This window comes from Mirounga leonina, unplaced genomic scaffold (genome assembly GCF_011800145.1).
Source record: "Mirounga leonina isolate KUSES-001 unplaced genomic scaffold, KU_Mleo_1.0 Mir_115, whole genome shotgun sequence".
In the NCBI taxonomy this organism is placed as follows: Eukaryota; Metazoa; Chordata; class Mammalia; order Carnivora; family Phocidae; genus Mirounga; species Mirounga leonina.
The window spans coordinates 32,505,138-32,523,296 of NW_023270268.1; the positions used below are offsets into that span (position 1 = coordinate 32,505,138).

The 18,159-nt window shown below is 36.1% G+C and overlaps 1 protein-coding gene across 2 annotated transcripts in view; it reads right to left on the minus strand.

The window, feature by feature from the left end:
• STAG1 (stromal antigen 1) overlaps window positions 1-18,159 on the minus strand; it is a 409,713-nt gene that overhangs the window by 259,509 nt on the left and 132,045 nt on the right. For both annotated transcript variants that reach the window (XM_034995271.1, XM_034995264.1), the window contains exon 4: window positions 17,000-17,164. In XM_034995271.1, the coding sequence (XP_034851162.1) occupies window positions 17,000-17,164 (165 nt within the window). The remainder of the gene's footprint in view (window positions 1-16,999; window positions 17,165-18,159) is intronic.

The window sequence follows — 18,159 nt, forward strand, 5'->3', positions numbered from 1 at the left end:
ACATGAAAAAATGCCCAACATCACTTGGCATCAGAGAAATACAAATCAAAAGCACAATGAGATAACCACCTCACACCGGTCAGAAGGGCTAAAATTAACAACTCAGGAAACAACAGATATTGGTGAGAATGTGGAGAAAGGGAAAACCTCTTACACCGTTGGTGGGAATGCAAGCTGCTCCAGCCACTCTGGAAAACAGTAGGGAGGTTCCTCAAAAAGTTAAAAATAGAGCCACTCAACAACCCAGCAATTGCACTCCTAAGTATTTATCCAAAGGATACAAACATAATGATTCAAAGGGGCACATTCACCCCAGGGTTTATAGCAGCAATAGCCAAAATATGCAAAGAGCCCAGATGTTCACTGACAGATGAATGCATAAAGAAGATGTGGTATATATATATATACAATGGAGTATTCCTCAGCCATCAAAAAGAATGAAATCTTGCCATTTCCAACAAGGTGGATGGAACTAGAGGGTATTATGCTAAGTGAAATAAGTTAGTCAGAGAAAGATAAATACCACATGACTGCATTCATATGTGGAATTAAGAAACAAAACAGATGAACATAGGGGAAGAGTAAGAAAAATAAGAGGAAAACAGAGAGGGAGGTAAACCATTAGAGATTCTTAACTATAGGGAACAAACAGAGTTGCTGGAGGGCAGCTGGATAGGGGGATGGGATAAGTGGGTGATGAGCTAAGGAGGGTGCATGAAGTAATGAACCACTGGCCGTTGTATAAAACTGATGAATCACTGAATACTACCTCTGGAACTAATAATACAGTATGTTAAGTAAATTAAATTTAAATAAAAAAAATTTTTTTAAGGAAATAGGGGTGTATATGATGGCATGGACTATTATGACAATTGTAGTGTAAATGTGCTTATCTTGCTGTTAGTGCATGAGCTGTTGTCATAAAGTTGGCAAACCTGTTTCAAAGCATTGAATATTTCTCCTTAGTTTGTTGTTGTCTGAGATCAAGATACCTATATTACAAAATACTGGTATACTCTTGAAAAACAAAATTAGGCTATGAGTATAGTAGGTAAATGAGTTCCTATCATATCACACACAATAACCCGTTCAAGTCCTGTTAACTATACTCTTCCTTGTTGAAATGTGGAATAAAATAGGGGCAGCTGGGTGGCTCAGTCAGTTAAGCTTCTGACTCTTGGTTCTGGCTCAGGTCGTGATCTCAGGGTCGTGGGATCAAGCCCCAAGTTAGGCTCTGTGCTCGGCACAAGGTCTGCTTGGGATTCTCTCTCTCTCTCTCTCTCCCTCTCCCTCTGCCCCTCCTCCTGCTTGTGCTCTCTTTCTCTAAATAAGTAAATAAATAAATAAAATCAATCTTTATCTGTATATTTATTTCTTAGTGAAAATATAGGTTAATATTTGTCAGATCTGGGACACCTGGGTGGCTCAGTCAGTTACGCATCTGCCTTTGGCTCAAGTCATGATCCCAGCATCCTGGGATCGAGTCCAGCATCAGGCTCCTTGTTCAATAGGGAGCCTACTTCTCCCTCTGCCTGACGTCCCCCATTTGTGCGCACTCTCTCTCTCTCTGTGGCAAATAAAAATTTAAAAAAAAATCTTTAAAAAATATTGTCAGATCTATTTAAAATGGATGGAAAGAAAAGACCTAAGCACAATCAAGTTTAATGTCACGAGATGATAGGAGTTTATAAGGAGAAGCTAGCAAAAAATGTAACAAGGTAAGTATCTCTGAGTGATGGGTCAAGGTTGGAGTTCTAAGAGGGGATATGGGGTTTTTATCTTTCTTAAAGTATGCTCAGCTGAGTCCTTTCTGCAGCCAGTTAACAGACATTCATATCCTACCCTAATTATGCTGAAAACAGCATAACATCTACATATATTTTCTAAGATTATCTATGCCAGATCAGTCTTTGTCTTGTTTCAACTAACTCAGAACCCTCAAAGGACTATAACTACTGAAAAGGAGTTCCTTGCACCAATCACAACTTATGTTTTTGTTCTTTTTACTGAACAGTAAATTTGTATTTCTAATATTTGGTTACAGAGCTCCAGGAGGAAAATCAACAGTTACATGAAGTGATACTGCTACAAATTTAGTCTTCAATGTCATTAACAATCCTTTTAAATATCTTAGATTGTCTTCCTCATATTTCTTTAAAATCAATTCCAAATCTTTTACCATTCTCATTTATGTTCATGCCTGCCAAAAATTCTAGCACTGACTCCAGGTTAAGAAATCCTGTACTAGATCAAAGGTCCTCACCAGAAGGAAACAAATCTCCTCTGTCTTCCTATCTCAAAGGCTTAGGACCAAAGCCTATCAAATAATAAGGAATTATATCAACATGCAGCAGTATGAAAAGAAATTTTAAAATTTTTTGGTGTTGGTGGGGGAGGATTCTGCTCTACATATGATTAAAGTTAGGATACAGAGTAAGAAACTGTACAAGCACACTCAATCCAAATTTACTGCAGTAAATAAAGGAAGAAATCTCATTGATACCTCAATACCTTTATTCAAGTATGTTTTCTCTATTTCAGTTATTGCTGAAAGTATAAGTAAGGTATTTTAGCCAGAAGCATTAAAATAAGTTAGGTCCCCTCTTTGATAATAAAACTAGTAGAAAACACCGTATTTCATGTATTTAAACAATTATAAACAGTAACACAAATACATACAAGTATGTACATAAAGGCCATTTTTCCTAAAAATGACTTCATAAAACTATTATATTGATATATATAATCAAATATATACATACAGATAGTAGCAGTCATTATCTTTACTTAGTTGATCAGCCCTTGAACATCTGTATAAAAGATGATATAACATGGATGATGCCTTTGGAAGATTAGGGGATATCATGAAGAAAATAATATCTGAAACACCCAAGTTAAAGCCACAGCTTGACATCAACAAGTACTGGGAACAATACAGCAATGTATTTTTCCTGAAGCTAAACATGTGAAAAATAGTAGTTACCTTTGGATGTAACTAAATAGACGCTGTGAAAATTCCTAATTAGAGTTCTTAGCTTCCTTTGGACTTTAGTTCTAAATACTTTATAGGCAGTTAATGCTCTTATCCTAGCATTTAGCAGCAGCTTTTATAATGTAGTGTCTTCTGAAAAAATTAAAACATGTACTGCATCTTTGCTCTAATCATCTAAAAGTAACTGTGGCATGTAAATTTGTGTTCTCCTTTCCACAGTGTGTACTAAAATGGGAAAGCAAGTACCCAGCCATGGACTACATTACCCAGATCACCTTAGTATGCAGTAAATTCCCATCAACGGAATGTAAACAAAGGGGCCAAAAGCTTCTAAGAAGTAGGTACTGCTCCATTCTCTCTCCCCTTCCACCCACTGAATGCAAACAACACTGAGGCTCTTGAGGAAAAAAGGACCAGAAAATGGAAGGAGCATGATCCCTGAATCATATGAAGGGAAGATGGGTACCACTAATTCTGGTATAGAATGGTTAGAGAATGAGAAATTAATGTCTATCATGATAAGCCACCAGTATTTGAAATTTAATTTTTATAGCTACTCTATGTAGCTGCTAGAATTTTTGAGAACAGTTTAAAACATCCACAAAGTTAATTTCAGAGAGACACTAATTATGTAAAAACCTCAAACAAAACCCAAAACCCACTTTTAAGTAAATATTAACCTATCATTTGAAGATTTTCAAATAACTTTGAAATGAAATAAGCAGTTTATATCTTCTGTCCTAAAACATTCTGTATATTCTATATATTACTTTTCATTCTAAGAAAGTGGAAGAAATCAGGACTAAAGTGCTTAAAAAAAACAATTTAGTAATTCAAATACTACATATCAAACACAAAAAAACTGGGAGAGAGGGCGCCTGGGTGGCTCAGTTGGTTAAGCGACTGCCTTAGGCTCAGGTCATGGTCCTGGAGTCCCGGGATCGAGTCCCGCATCGGGCTCCCTGCTCAGCGGGGAGTCTGCTTCTCCCTCTGACCCTCCCCCCTCTCATGTGCCCTCTCTCATTCTCTCTTTCTCAAATAAATAAATAAAATCTTTAAAAAAAAGAACTGGGAGAGATAAAGTTTATGTTCAGAACTTCCTTACTCTTGTTCTCAAATAATCAAAGAGTTTTAAGGCACTAAGCTGACTGAAATATCCTGGACCAGTTCCAAATCTCAGTTTAAAATATGCATATGATGAGACATGACCATGGTACTTAAACAATGAAGGAGTTTAAAGGTAATTCAGCTAAATCACTAAAAGGGATCAATAATGATTACTGTATAAAAATATAATCATTTCTACCGAAAATCATGGGCTATAAAATCTGAACATTTCTAAAGATCAAATTAAGATGTGATTCTAAGGTATGTGCCTTGGTCTGATAATACCCCATTTAACTATTTCATTCATCCAATTAATATTTGTAAAGTTCTATTTATTTTATTTGCCTCTTATGTACATCCTCCTCCAGGATCAAAAAAACAAGCTGTTTGAGTTGGGGGGTTGGGGGGGCGGGGAGAGGCATTGTTTGACACAAATTCAACTTTTTTTGCCTTATGTCTTCTTCATACTTTATTATTTAAATTCCATTAAATCTGTTATATTAAATCCCCCAAATTACCAAAGACCATTTGTACAAACATAATAAGACAGTACTAATATCAGCTGTAGTAAGGGTGAGCTAAAGAATAAACACTAACAGTTTCTGGATAGTCTGCTCTCTAAAAAAAAAAAAACGTGTTTAGGCCACTAAAATAAGATCCCCTTTAAGTGAGAAGCAGATTTGGTGGTGGTGTAACAGAGAGTAATATGGCTATTATGCAAGTCCAAATAAAGCCAAATTTTCTGCTCATCAAGAAGACCACAACGAACTAGTACATAATTCAGGATTAAGTTGCTAATCTTCCCTCTGTAATGAGATATAGCCAATAAAAGTAACTTAAACTCAAAAAAGAAAAGTACTGTTCCTCATCTAATTTCATTTAAGCCTTCAAAAGGTATTCTACCACTTTTAAATGATACTGGATGTCATCTTATTTTACACATAATCAAAGATACCATTCAATGAAAACCTCTTGTGTCTGCCTTTACTTTACAGTCAGATTACTTTTCTCTGGACCAAGAGGAAAGAGGAATATTAGAATAATTCTTCAAAAGAGGTTGGGACATAAACCAGAAAGAGAGATGGCCCTGGGACCACAACTGTTCAGATGGAGGGGGTGGGGAGAGAAGGAAGAATGGTGATAGCGGAAGTACCTGCCTTGGGCCAAGGATCAAGTTTTACCCTGAAGTGCTCCTGAATCCTATCCTCTTACCCACCCTACAGGAAACCTATGCTGGACTATATATTTAACTCCCCCAGCCCTTGATTCCTACCTTCCCCTTCTTCCTACTGATCGTGATCACCAGGATTTCAATGTTACCAACAATGACCACTAGGACACCACAATGACAACACTGGGGCTAGTTGTCAAAAGTCCATGGTGGGTGGGAGTGGATTTCTTATCCATGTAAAAATTACCAGCAGGGGATGACCTCCACAGAAGTGCATTTTGGGAAGGCTATCATCCTGGGAGAGTAATTCACCCCAACCCTCCTCTCAAAATAGTCAGAGCTAGCAATGTCCATCTCATCAAGGATCTTCCAAGAGGTGTTCTACTGCTGCTTAATATAGAGCGAGCTGCCTGTAGCGTACCACCAGCATGTCCATGAAATATATCAAGTAACAGTCACGAAAGAGCCACTGCAGCTCAGCTTCCCAGTCTGAGTTTAAAAGGCAAAGGCATTTTGGCAGTGATGCTTTTGCAACAAGGGTGTTGTGTTGTAGGATCAGGTCTTCCTTTTCCAATTCATGGATGCCCATCAGGTTCATCCACCAGCATGATAACATCTGGTTGTAGTAGTGGGCCTTCAAACATCATTTCTGTCACATCTGGGGTTGTACAGGCAATCAATGTCCACAAAGGTACACTTGGCTAGGCATTAGCAGGCTCTAGCCATTCTTGTGGCCACTCATGCATGCCTTTATCTGTAGGAACTAGGCGGTCTAGAATGGAGAGTTCACCTCAAGAGCCCAGTGCCTGGCACCAGTAGCACTCCTCCCCTTACACCAACCCTAAATGATCAGCTCATTCATGGGACATGTGAAATGTGATGTGGCTGACTGCCACCATTAGTCCAGACTCCCCACCAGGGTCAAGACAGAGGAATGAGAACTGGACAGGATAGAAAGATACTCATAGGGCTTTGGAACAGGACCCAACATCTGCTGCATGGGTGAGTATCTACAACTGTGTTGCCTGCAGATTCTTCCTTTTCATGTACAAAATTCATTTCTGAGTGACGTGGAAATATATAGCTGAAGTTATGAGTATGTATATTTTGACTGTTAAAAAATTAACAATTTCAATTATTTGACAACTGCCTGCAGCCATGGAAAAGATCACATATCTATGCTATTTTATATAAGAGAGAAATAAACTTCTATCTTGTTTAAACACCTACTATTTACAGTTTTCTACTTCAGCTAAACTTAATCTACATGTCTGTTAACTTTAAATTTTTCATCATGATGTTAAAAATCAAAATAAGTGTTTTAGTATTGTATTATATGATATTAAATCCCATACCCAATATCTCACACTGTAGTGGTTGCAGCTTTATAAACACGTATTTCTTGTATTACATTCCTATGTTAATTCTATTCAAGTATTTATATCTGCTTAATTCTGTAAGGTTTTACTCCTCATCTTCATTGTAGTATTTCCTTCCTTCTTTTCTGGCCATCTTTGTCTTATTCATTTAAATGATATACTTGTTCTCTCCCCTAATATCTCATTAGAATTTCTTTTACAATTACTCATACTTCTTAAACATTCTTCAGCCATTTTAATACTTATTAAACCTTTTAAGCTTTGCAATGAACATTTAGAAATTCAAATATTATGAAACACTTTTACCCATTTTATTAATGACTCAGTAATGTATGCAATTTCTGTGATGTCATTATATAACTATTTCAAACACAAGTTAACAGGTAAGATTTAAATAAACTCACAGGTGCTTTTTCACTTTCTTTGGTGTAGTCATAGAGTAAAATGCACCCAGCTAAATCTTGAGAAAGAATTCCTCTGTATTTTATACGTTGGGATTTGGCAACAACCCCATTTGTAAGATGGGGACTAGAAGAAATCAATGTCCTTTAAAAGTTCAAGTTTGGGGTGCCTGGGTGGCTCAGTCGTTAGGCGTCTGCCTTCAGCTCGGGTCATGATCCCAGGGTCCTGGGATCGAGCCCCGCATCGGGCTCCCTGCTCCGCGGGAGGCCTGCTTCTCCCTCTCCCACTCCCCCTGCTTGTGTTCCCTCTCTCACTGTGTCTCTCTCTGTCAAATAAATAAAATCTTTCAAAAATAAATAAATAGGGGTGCCTGGGTGGCTCAGTCGTTAAGTGTCTGCCTTCGGCTCAGGTCCTGATCCCAGGACCCTGGGATCGAGCCCCACATCAGGCTCCCTGCTCCGCGGGGAAGCCTGCTTCTCCCTCTCCTACTCCCCCTGCTTGTGTTCCCTCTCTCGCTATGTCTCTGTCAAATAAATAAATTAATTAATTAAATAAAATAAATAAATAAATAAATAAAAGTTCAAGTTTCCTTTACATCTGAACAAAGCTTTCTCTCTAAGGGAGAGAGAATGACTCATCACAAACTATCCTCTAAGATACCTATATCTTTTTCCAATCATATTGAAAAGGACAAAACCAGTTTTCCCTTCAGAGTCACCTATCAAAATCAAACAGAAGACTAAATTGTGTCATTAGGTATATCTCATTTATAGTCTAACTCCAATTCCTATTCACAGAAGTTAGTAGTAGTAGTAGTACACTAAAACAATTATTATTAATCAATGGTTTGTGATGGCATATTAACAGATCATTTGATTAGTAGGAGACTTTCCCTTCCATCCCATGATTAGAAAGTCTACGAATGCAAGGGATCAGGCAAATTTAGTTCATCTATATCTCTTGCACCTAACTCAATGCCTGAAACAACAGGCTTTTAATGAATTTTGAATGAATAAACTATAATCCAACTTTTTTTTTTTAAAGAATTTCTTTTCTTTTTTAAAGATTTTATTTATTTATTTGAGAGAGAGTGAGTGAGAGAATGAGTAGGGGGAGCGGCAGAGGGAGAAGCTTACTCCTTGCAAGGAGCCCGACATGGGACTCGATCCCAGGACCAGGGGTTCATGACCTGAGCTGAAGGTAGACGCTTAACCAACTGAGCCACCCAGGCGCCCTATAATCCAACTTTTTTAGTTGATATCTGAGGGTACAAAATTCAATGCCAATGGATTACAGTTCATTTAAATGCTTACTAAGTCATAACTACAACAACAAATACCAGTTAGATTAAGTAAATAACATGAATGTCACAAAATTCAACATGTATTCAGTGTCACGTATCTAAAAGTCAAAATGTCCACACCAAATTATTCCCATATCCATCCTCCAACACCTATGTTCATGCAAATTTTCTTTTGGTGAACACCGCCAAGTGAAACTAGAAATCACCTTAGATTCCTTCCTCTTTCTCATCTTTCAGAATCACTCCATAGCCTTAATATTTGTAGACTCTGTCACTTCCTCTTCATCCTCACTGACACTATAAATTTAAACATTGTTTCTTCCTAATTGGATCAGTAAAAAACTGAATCAGTAAAATAAGTCTGATTCCAGCCCTACAATCTCCAAATCATTATCTAAACTGCATCCAGAAAGTATTTCTAAAAATGCTAATAAATTTTCATCGATGAAGTCCTTTTCTTTCTAAAATGCCATCAATTTCACAAGAAGATCTTCTGTATTCAATATATTTGTAAAGTTACTACATCTCTTCCTCTATGGAGAGGTACAAAATGTGAAGCCTTTGATAAGATTTGTATTAAAGAACCTGATTTCTTTTGTTTATTCAGCATCTCACAAACCCTTGATTTCTATGGCTTTTCTGTCTTCTGGTCTTTTTTCCCTATCAGAACACTCAATGTTCAAAATTTAACCTTTCTTTTAGCTCTATTTTTACTACAGTATCGTATGTCCTCTACAGTAAGAGGTATAATCTCATCTTTACATGTCTTGTTTCTACAATAAGAAATACTTTGCCACTGCCTAGCTAATTCCCACTCATCTTTCAAGTCTCAGTTCAAGTTTTATCTATTTAGGCAAGCCTTCCATGACCCTGTTCTCGAGACAGGCCTAAGTGAATTTTTCATGTTTTCAACCCACCCTGTATATCTTCTTACTAAAGTATTCTATAACATCTGTTTCCCATGAAACTATATATCGTGAAGATAGAACTGTGGTTTTAGTTCTGAATATACAGCCTCTGATTATAGGAGGTGCATAAGTACCTATTTTAGCTAGTGAAACTGATTCTTTACAATTCTGATAGGGAAGTAAACAATATCATAAACTTGATTTTAAGTTATCTTATGTATGTTTATACTTCATGTAAGTGGTACAATGTATTATGTATCATTCTGTAGCTTGCTTTGTCCTTTAAAATGTATTTCTGAAATATACTCATAACAGTACCTAGAGTTCTAGTTCACTCAATTTCAATCACTATAGAAAATTTAAGTGTTTCAATATACCACATTTATCAATTATCCTATTCATATACATTCAGGTTCTTCTTTCTTTTGTTGCTATTATAACCAAAAGAGCAATAAAAATTCTTGTATTTGCCTCTTTATATACACAAAAATTTCTCTAGAGGTTACATCTAGGAATGGAATTGCTTTTCTTCAGAGTATTCTCAGTTAAAAAAAAAAAAAAAAGAAACAAAGAAGAAAAAGGTCACTTTCACTCATTAAATATTTACCAAATGAATGAAAATTGGACAGGTCATTCAACTTTTCTTGATACTGTCAGATTTTTTTTCCAAAGGGGTTAGACAGACTTATACTCCCAACAGTGGCACTCTACAATCTTACTGACTCTTTGTATCTTCCGCCATTTTAATGTTATTCTCTCTGATGAGTGAGACGCAGTATTTTATAGTGTTACAGCCAAAATTTTGTTATTTCATCTTTAGCACTTTATTTGAATGGGTCGTCTCCTAGTACATGCTCTAATAGAGTATTACTGCTATAAAGAAGGCTGATTTTTTTTTAAGGCTGATTATTTTTTTAATGTCAATTTTCTCTCTAGGAATTCTGCAGAACACTTTCATTATTTTTAATAGTTTATCCTGAAAATTTTACAAAGACAATTATATATTCTGTAAATATGGATAATTTTATATATTCCTTACCAAGCTAAGAAACTTCCCTCTTGTTCCTAATTCACCAAGAGTATTGTTCATCACAAATATCACCTAAACTTTATCAAATGATTTTTCTAAATATTTCACATTTCAGATAAGGATAGGTTCCCCCTACCATAACATGACTATCTGGTATATTATAGTACAATATTTCCTAGTAGTAAACTATCCTTGGATAGTAAACCTCTTTATCTATCCAAATAAAACCTCTAGGTCTTAAAATGTATTGACTTCCAATTGCTAATATGTTTATTTAGTTGACCTTTTCTAAAATTTCTTTCTCTATGTAATTTCCATTTCTACTTTATCTCTTTCTTCCTAATTTCTTTCTTCCTAATTACTTTAGGTGCTGTTTTTCTAGTTTCTACTGCTTTTGCTGATATTAATACATTTAAGACTGTATTATTTATCCAAGTAGTGCTTTAGCTAGCCCCAGTACTTTTACTAACAGTACTTTCACTAACATTCACATATCAACTCTGTATATTTCCTTTTTATTACATTTTAAGAGGACCTTTTGACACTTTTAAGTATAATTCAGAAGGGGAATTTATTCTGTGTATTTCAACATACATTAGCACTGTAGTCAGACAATAGGATCAAGTATTCCTTGATGAAATATTTTTAAATTTTCTTTTAATCCTCCATGTTCTGCAGTTATACTCTACTATTAAAAACTAGGTAATAGGGGCACCTGGTTGGCTCAGTCGTTAAGTGTCTGCCTTCAGATCAGGTCATGATCCCAGGGTCCTGGGATTGAGCCCCGTATCAGGCTCCCTGCTCGTATCAGGCTCCCTGCTCGGTGAGAGGCCTGCTCCTCCCTCTCCCACTCCCCCTGCCTGTGTTCCCTCTCTCACTGTGTCTGTCAAATAAATAAAATCTTAAAACAAAACAAAACAAACCTAGGTAATTATTTTTACTTACCTGCTCACTCCTGAGAACAAACTCTGGATCTGAGGAAATATGACTGAGAAATTTTTCCAAAATTATCTCTTCAAAAAATGTCTCTTCTAGTCCCTTTGATTTCTTCCTCTGGCATATTTTGGAACCCTTCAATCCATGCCAAAGTCATGCAACTGCTTTTTCATACTTACTTTTTTCTGGACTACATTCTAAATGAATGCCTAATGAATGTCAATTCTTAAATTCTCCCTTTGATGGCATCTACAAGAGTTTCTTTCCCTCAGTAAAACTAATTTATTAAATTTATCCCCTTTTTTTGTGCCAGATACAATTTCTTCTTTCATCTCTCAGCACCTTAAATATGCTATTTATTTCTTTTATTATTCATCCCTCTCCATCTAAATTTTTGTGATTATCTCTGCTCATCCTGGTCACTCCACTGCAGAACTAGATCATATAATGAGGGTTTAGAACTTCCTGCTCTAAGATAATATTATGGATTTCTATAAACACAGTCACAAACTTAGTTAAGCAGACATTTCAATTCGGGTCCTGGTTTTAAGAACTATGTCTGTCTTCTCCCTTTCCTCCTTTTCCACCTATCCCTCCCTTTCCTTGATTTCCCATAAATGAGGTTTTAGATTTATTATCCAAATGAGGACCCTCTTAAGTATTACAGAGCCTCTACTAATAACTACATAAATAATAAGCATAAACTGGGAGTCTCAAAGGTAACCTGAGCTATATGATCACCCTAAACATAAGCTTTAGCCTATGCAGCAGTTTTCAGTGTCTTTCTTCAGTCTCCTTTACAAGTATGGAGACTAATATTAGGCCCTCGCTTCATGTAGTAATAAGCCTGACTTGGGCGCCTGGGTGGCTCAGTTGGTTAAGCGACTGCCTTCGGCTCAGGTCATGATCCTGAAGTCCCGGGATCGAGTCCCGCATCGGGCTCCCTCCTTGGCGGGGAGTCTGCTTCTCCCTCTGACCCTCCTCCCTCTCATGCTCTCTGTCTCTCATTCTCTCTCTCTCTCAAATAAATAAATAAAATCTTTAAAAAAAAAATTAAAAAAAAAAAAAAAGCCTGACTCTAATCCTCTGTGTTTCATGAAGCAGTTTTAGTCCTTTTAACATACAAGAACCAAATTCTTGGCTACAAGTATCTGCTTCTCTATGCTAAACCCAATCCTCTTCATCACTGTAGATTATCTTAGACTTTAAGCACAGAAAGATTTAGTTTCTAAACTCATTGTCTGTATTCTCTTTTTATTATTTTATCTATCATTACTTTACGTTTGAAATGAGGAGGTAATAAACAGTGAGATTAGTGTGCTAATTCAGTAGAAGAAACATCAATTTTTTATACATGCATTCCCCTTTACTCAGCGACTACTTTCAGGAATTTATGTTACAAAAACACTCCCATATATACATTTTAGATGGATATCTGAGTATTCAAAGAAGTACTATTTTTAATAGAATAAAACTATTCTACTTTATATGAATAGTAAACTAGTTTTAGTAGTTTACTTTATACCTTACTTCTTTAAAGACTAAAGCAGCCCAAATAAAAACTGTTTAAATAAGTTACGGCCCAGCCACGTTAGGAAACACTATAAAAACATTAAAAACTTTTTAAAGTCACAGGGAAAATGCCCATAATAGAATGCTGAATGAAAAAAATATAGAGAGAGAAGTTTATACATTTGAATATAGCTAGGAAACAAAAATATAATATGAATAATAAAAAATTATTGCAAAGTAGAAAATGTTCGGGGCACAGTTCCACAGAATAGAGAGTAAAAGCTGAAAAGGTGGGTTAAAACCAAATAATGGAAAGCACGAGGGTCTGAACTACTTATCTTTACCTTTCACAAAATGTGAATCCAAAAGAATTTAAGCAATGAGTGATAGTATGAAATAGCATTAGGGAAGACTAATCTGAATGAAGAATAGAGAATACAGTGGACAAAAAAGAAAAAACTTGTATTAGTAATTGCTTTGTTTCAAATACTAGATGAGATTTTGTTCACATTAAATATTAAAGGTATTTTTCATATTTTTAAAAAGCTGGTATTGAGCTTTAATACAGTATACATTAAAATTATTTTTATATAAATACATTACAAAATAAAATCTTACATGAAAAAATGAAAGCAAAGTACTGAAATGCAATGTTTAAATTTATACATAAAAATAAACTTCCTTACAGAATAGAGAGCCCAGAAATGGACCCTCAACTCTATGGTCAACTCATCTTTGACAAAGCAGGAAAGAATGTCCAATGGAACAAAGACAGTCTCTTCAACAAATGGTGTTGGGAAAATTGGATAGCCACATGCAGAAGAATGAAACTGGACCATTTCCTTACACCACACACAAAAATAGACTCCAAATGGTTGAAAGACCTCAATGTGAGACAGGAGTCCATCAAAATCCTAAAGGAGAACACAGGCAGCAACCTCTTCGACCTCAGCCGAAGCAACTTCTTCCTAGAAACATCGCCAAAGGCAAGGGAAGCAAAGGCAAATATGAACTATTGGGACTTCATCAAGATAAAAAGCTTTTGCAAAGCAAAGGAAACAGTCAACAAAACCAAAAGACAACCCACAGAATAGGAGAAGATATTTGCAAATGACATATCAGATAAAGGGCCAGTATCCAAAATCTATAAAGAACTCATCAAACTCAACACCCAAAGAACAAAGAATCCAATCAAGAAATGGGCAGAAGACATGAACAGACATTTTTCCAAAGAAGACATCCAAATGGCCAACAGACACATGAAAAAGTGCTCAATATCGCTCAGCATCAGGGAAATCCAAATCAAAACTTCAATGAGATACCACCTCACACCAGTCAGAATGGTGAAAATTAACATGTCAGGAAACGACAGATGTTGGCGGGGATGCGGAGAAAGGGGAACCCTCCTACACTGTTGGTGGGAATGCAAGCTGGTGCAGCCACTCTGGAAAACAGTATGGAGGTTCCTCAAAAAGTTGAAAAAGAGCTACCATATGATCCAGCAATAGCACTACTGGGTATTTACCCCAAAGATACAAAAGTAGGGATCCGAAAGGGTACGTGCACCCCGCTGTTTATAGCAGCAATGTCCACAATAGCCAAACTATGGAAAGAGCCAAGATGTCCAACGACAGATGAATGGATAAAGAAGATGCGGTATATATATACAATGGAATATTATGCAGCCATCAAAAGGAATGAGATCTTGCCATTTGCAACGACGTGGATGGAACTGGAGGGTATTATGTTGAGTGAAATAAGTCAATCAGAGAAAGACATGTATCATATGACCTCACTGATATGAGGAATTCTTAATTGCAGGAAACTGAGGGTTGCTGGAGTGGGGGGTGGGGTGGGAGGGATGGGGTGACTGGGTGATAGACACTGGGGAGGGTATGTGCTCTGGTGAGCGCTGTGAATTGTGCAAGACTGCTGAATCTCGGATCTGTACCTCTGAAACAAATAATGCAATATATGTTAAGAAAAAAAAAGAAGGTAGCGGGAGGGGAAGAATGAAGCAGGGGAAATCGGAGGGGTAGACGAACCATGAGAGGCTATGGACTCTGAAAAACAAACTGAGGGTTCTAGAGGGGAGGGGGGTGGGAGGATGGGTTAGCCTCGTGGTGGGTATTGAGGAGGGCACATTCTGCATGGAGCACGGGGTGTTATGCACAAACAATGAATCATGGAACACTTCATCTAAAACTAATGATGTAATGTATGGGGATTAACATAAGAATAAAAATAAATAAATAAATAAATAATAAAAAATTAAAAATAATAAAAGCAAAATAAATAAATAAACAAACTTCCTTGGGGTGCCTGAGTGGCTCAGTCGGTTAAGCATCTGAGTCTTGGTTTCGGCCCATGTCATGATCTCAGGGTCCCGGGATCAAGACCCTTGTCTGGCTCTGCGCTCAGCAGAAGTCTGAGGATTCTCTCCCTCTGCCCCTCTCCCTGTTAATGCTAGCATGCATGCTCTCTCTCTAAAATAAATAAATAAATCTTAAAAATAAAATAAAATTAAAATAAAAAATAAACTTCCTTTATTTTTCTGTTTGTGTATCCACTTAAAGGTGGAAAGCCATAAAATAAACCTCAAAAATAAGATACCTATAACTTGGTAACAATTTTTCTACTAAAGTATAATAAAGAACCTGTCAAACTTTGTGGCTAAGGGTCATTATTTTAAAATTATACTTACATAACTTACAATCTGTCCATTGCTTCAAGTAACTGGAAATTTCGTTATTTATTTTACCATTAGCATCATCATACTGCCCCACCTCCCTCCCTTCCCACATGAATTCTAAGGCCCCTGAACGTATCAATCTGGTAACATACACAAAAGGCAGTAAACACTGAACTCCCTTAAGGAATGCAAAAGGAAATAAAGGTTAAAAATAAAAAGTATACTAATGAAAATTTCTAAAAGTAAACCTGTTTCATAAATTACCTGAATTTTAAAGAAACTGAAAATAAACTATCAAAATGAGCAAATAGAGAATATAAATATTTAACTTTTATCAATCACTGGTGATCAAAGAAATGCAGATTAAAATAATAAATTACAGGGGCACCTGGGTGGTGCAGTCCCTTGAGTCTCCAACTCTTGGTTTTAGCTCAGGTGGTACTCAGAGCTGTGAGATCAAGTGCCCGAGTTGGGCTACATGATCAGTGTGGAGTCTGCTTGGATATCTCTCTCACTCTCCCTCTGCCCGTCCCCCACCAAATAAATAAATAAATAAATAAATAAATCCAATTTTTCACCTATGTTACCAATTAATTCCTAAATATAAAGTATCCAGTTGCTAGGCACACTTCTGGTGAAAGATATACTAGTAAAATTTTTTGGAGAGTAATAGATTTATGTATCACACTCATAAGAAATACCCTTTCACCAAATAATTTTACCTCTAGTGTTTTGGGTTTTTTTTAAAGATTTTATTTTATTTATTTGACAGAAAGAGACCGCAAGAGAGGAAACACAAGCAGGGGGAGCTGGTGCGGGAGAAGCAGGCTCCCCACTGAGCAAGGAGCCCAATGCGGGGCTCAATCCCAGGACACTGGGATCATGAACAGAGCCAAAGGCAGATACTTACCAACTGAGCCACCAGGCGCCCCTACCTCTAGTGTTTTAAAATGAAAAAAAGAGGTAGAGAAGTAAACACAAATAATGAATAAATTCTGTAACAGTAAAAAAATGAAAAGATACACTAAAAGAATAGTAAAATAATAGTGGTTTATCCTTATAATGAATTAGTAAGAAGCCAATAATTATGTGCTCTTGCAGAATATTTAATAATATTTATTAAATGAATGAGGAGAGAGAAGAGAGAATAATAAAGTTATAAAAGATCACATACACACAGAAAATAATCGTGGAGTATTAACTGTGGTTATTCCTAGTTCTATTACTTAAGGCTCCTTTTTTTATACCCTTTCTTTGAAATATTCTTCAGTACACATATGTTACTTACATTACGTCAGATTCTAAAAAATATATTAAGGCAATAAAAATTCTCTCAGGCAGCTATTATACACAAGTCATTTTACTCAGTACACTGTAAAGTGCATTTTACCATTAAACAAAATTCCTTTCCTGATACTGTATGTAAGTAAAACAAAGAAAAATTTTAAAGATAAACTTCTTGATTACAAATCAGCAAGAATATATAAATGTCACTTAACAGGTTCCACATAGATTACTGACAGTACTGCTTTGTAAACAGAACAAAACAAAAACACTTAAAATTTACCTGCATTGCACTTTTCCCCAATTTCACCACTTCAAATAGTGTGACAGGCTCCCCTTCACCATTCTGTTGAGGGTGCCCATTAGCTCTTCCACGGCCTGTTCCTCTAACAGTAGCTTCAATTCTACTCTTCTCTCCTGGAGATTTTCGAGGTTTCTTATTTGTAGACTGAATAAAAAGATGAGGAAAAAAATTAAATTAAATACAGGTACACTTTGCTTTATGCAGAATACCTCAATTATGTTTCATCCTGTGAAAAGTACTTAGCACTACTACAGGTTAAGAGATGTAATTCCTGACCAAAGGAAGCTTTACAGTTTGTTTTCAGTAATTAAAAACAAACTGCAAACAGCAAAGTGTAATTTATATATAACGCATGAAAATTTAAAAAAAAAGTTAGTGTTTTGCACAACAGTAATGCCAATGCTGAAGATTTTAACCATGTCCTCTTTGACATTTTCTTTATACCTTCTTCAATACTATTCCCTCAGAAACCTTATTCAATAAAACATTACTTGGAAATGTTGCATATTCAACTTCTCTCTCTATAGAAGTCCTCAAATATTTTTTATCCAGTCATGCAACAAAAATAGGTTGAACATATGTAAAACTGTTCTAGGTACTAGAAATATAACAAACTGAACAAACATTCCTGCCTTTGATGGAATTTACACTCTTCAATTAACATCCCATCCCATGCCCTCAATTTTTTTTTTAAAAAGTCAACACTAGCTACCACCTTATCTATGTCTAACCTTTCAGCCAAGGGTAATTTGATAGAATCGCTTGCAGTCATTATTATTATTCCCATAAATTTCATTCATCTATAAACTCATCACAGTTGCTGCTTTACTAAATTTACCAATGATAGTGTTGCTAAATGTAATAGACATGTCTTGAAACTCTATCAATAGGCCACAGGATGAAATCCTTTCCTTTCAGATATCTTTTCCCCTCCCTGTATTTCTTACCAGTTAGGGTTATCTTCAGTCTCTGCTCAACATCTTTTCTTCTCAATCTTTATACTCTCTTTTGAGGGATTTAATTTAATCTCAAAATAGCCTGTTTCGGTTATCAACTTAATCAATTTATTCCTCATCTCCACATCTACCCTTGTTTGTCCCACATTGTGATCCTGGAGCTGGATCTGTAAACATTTTTGT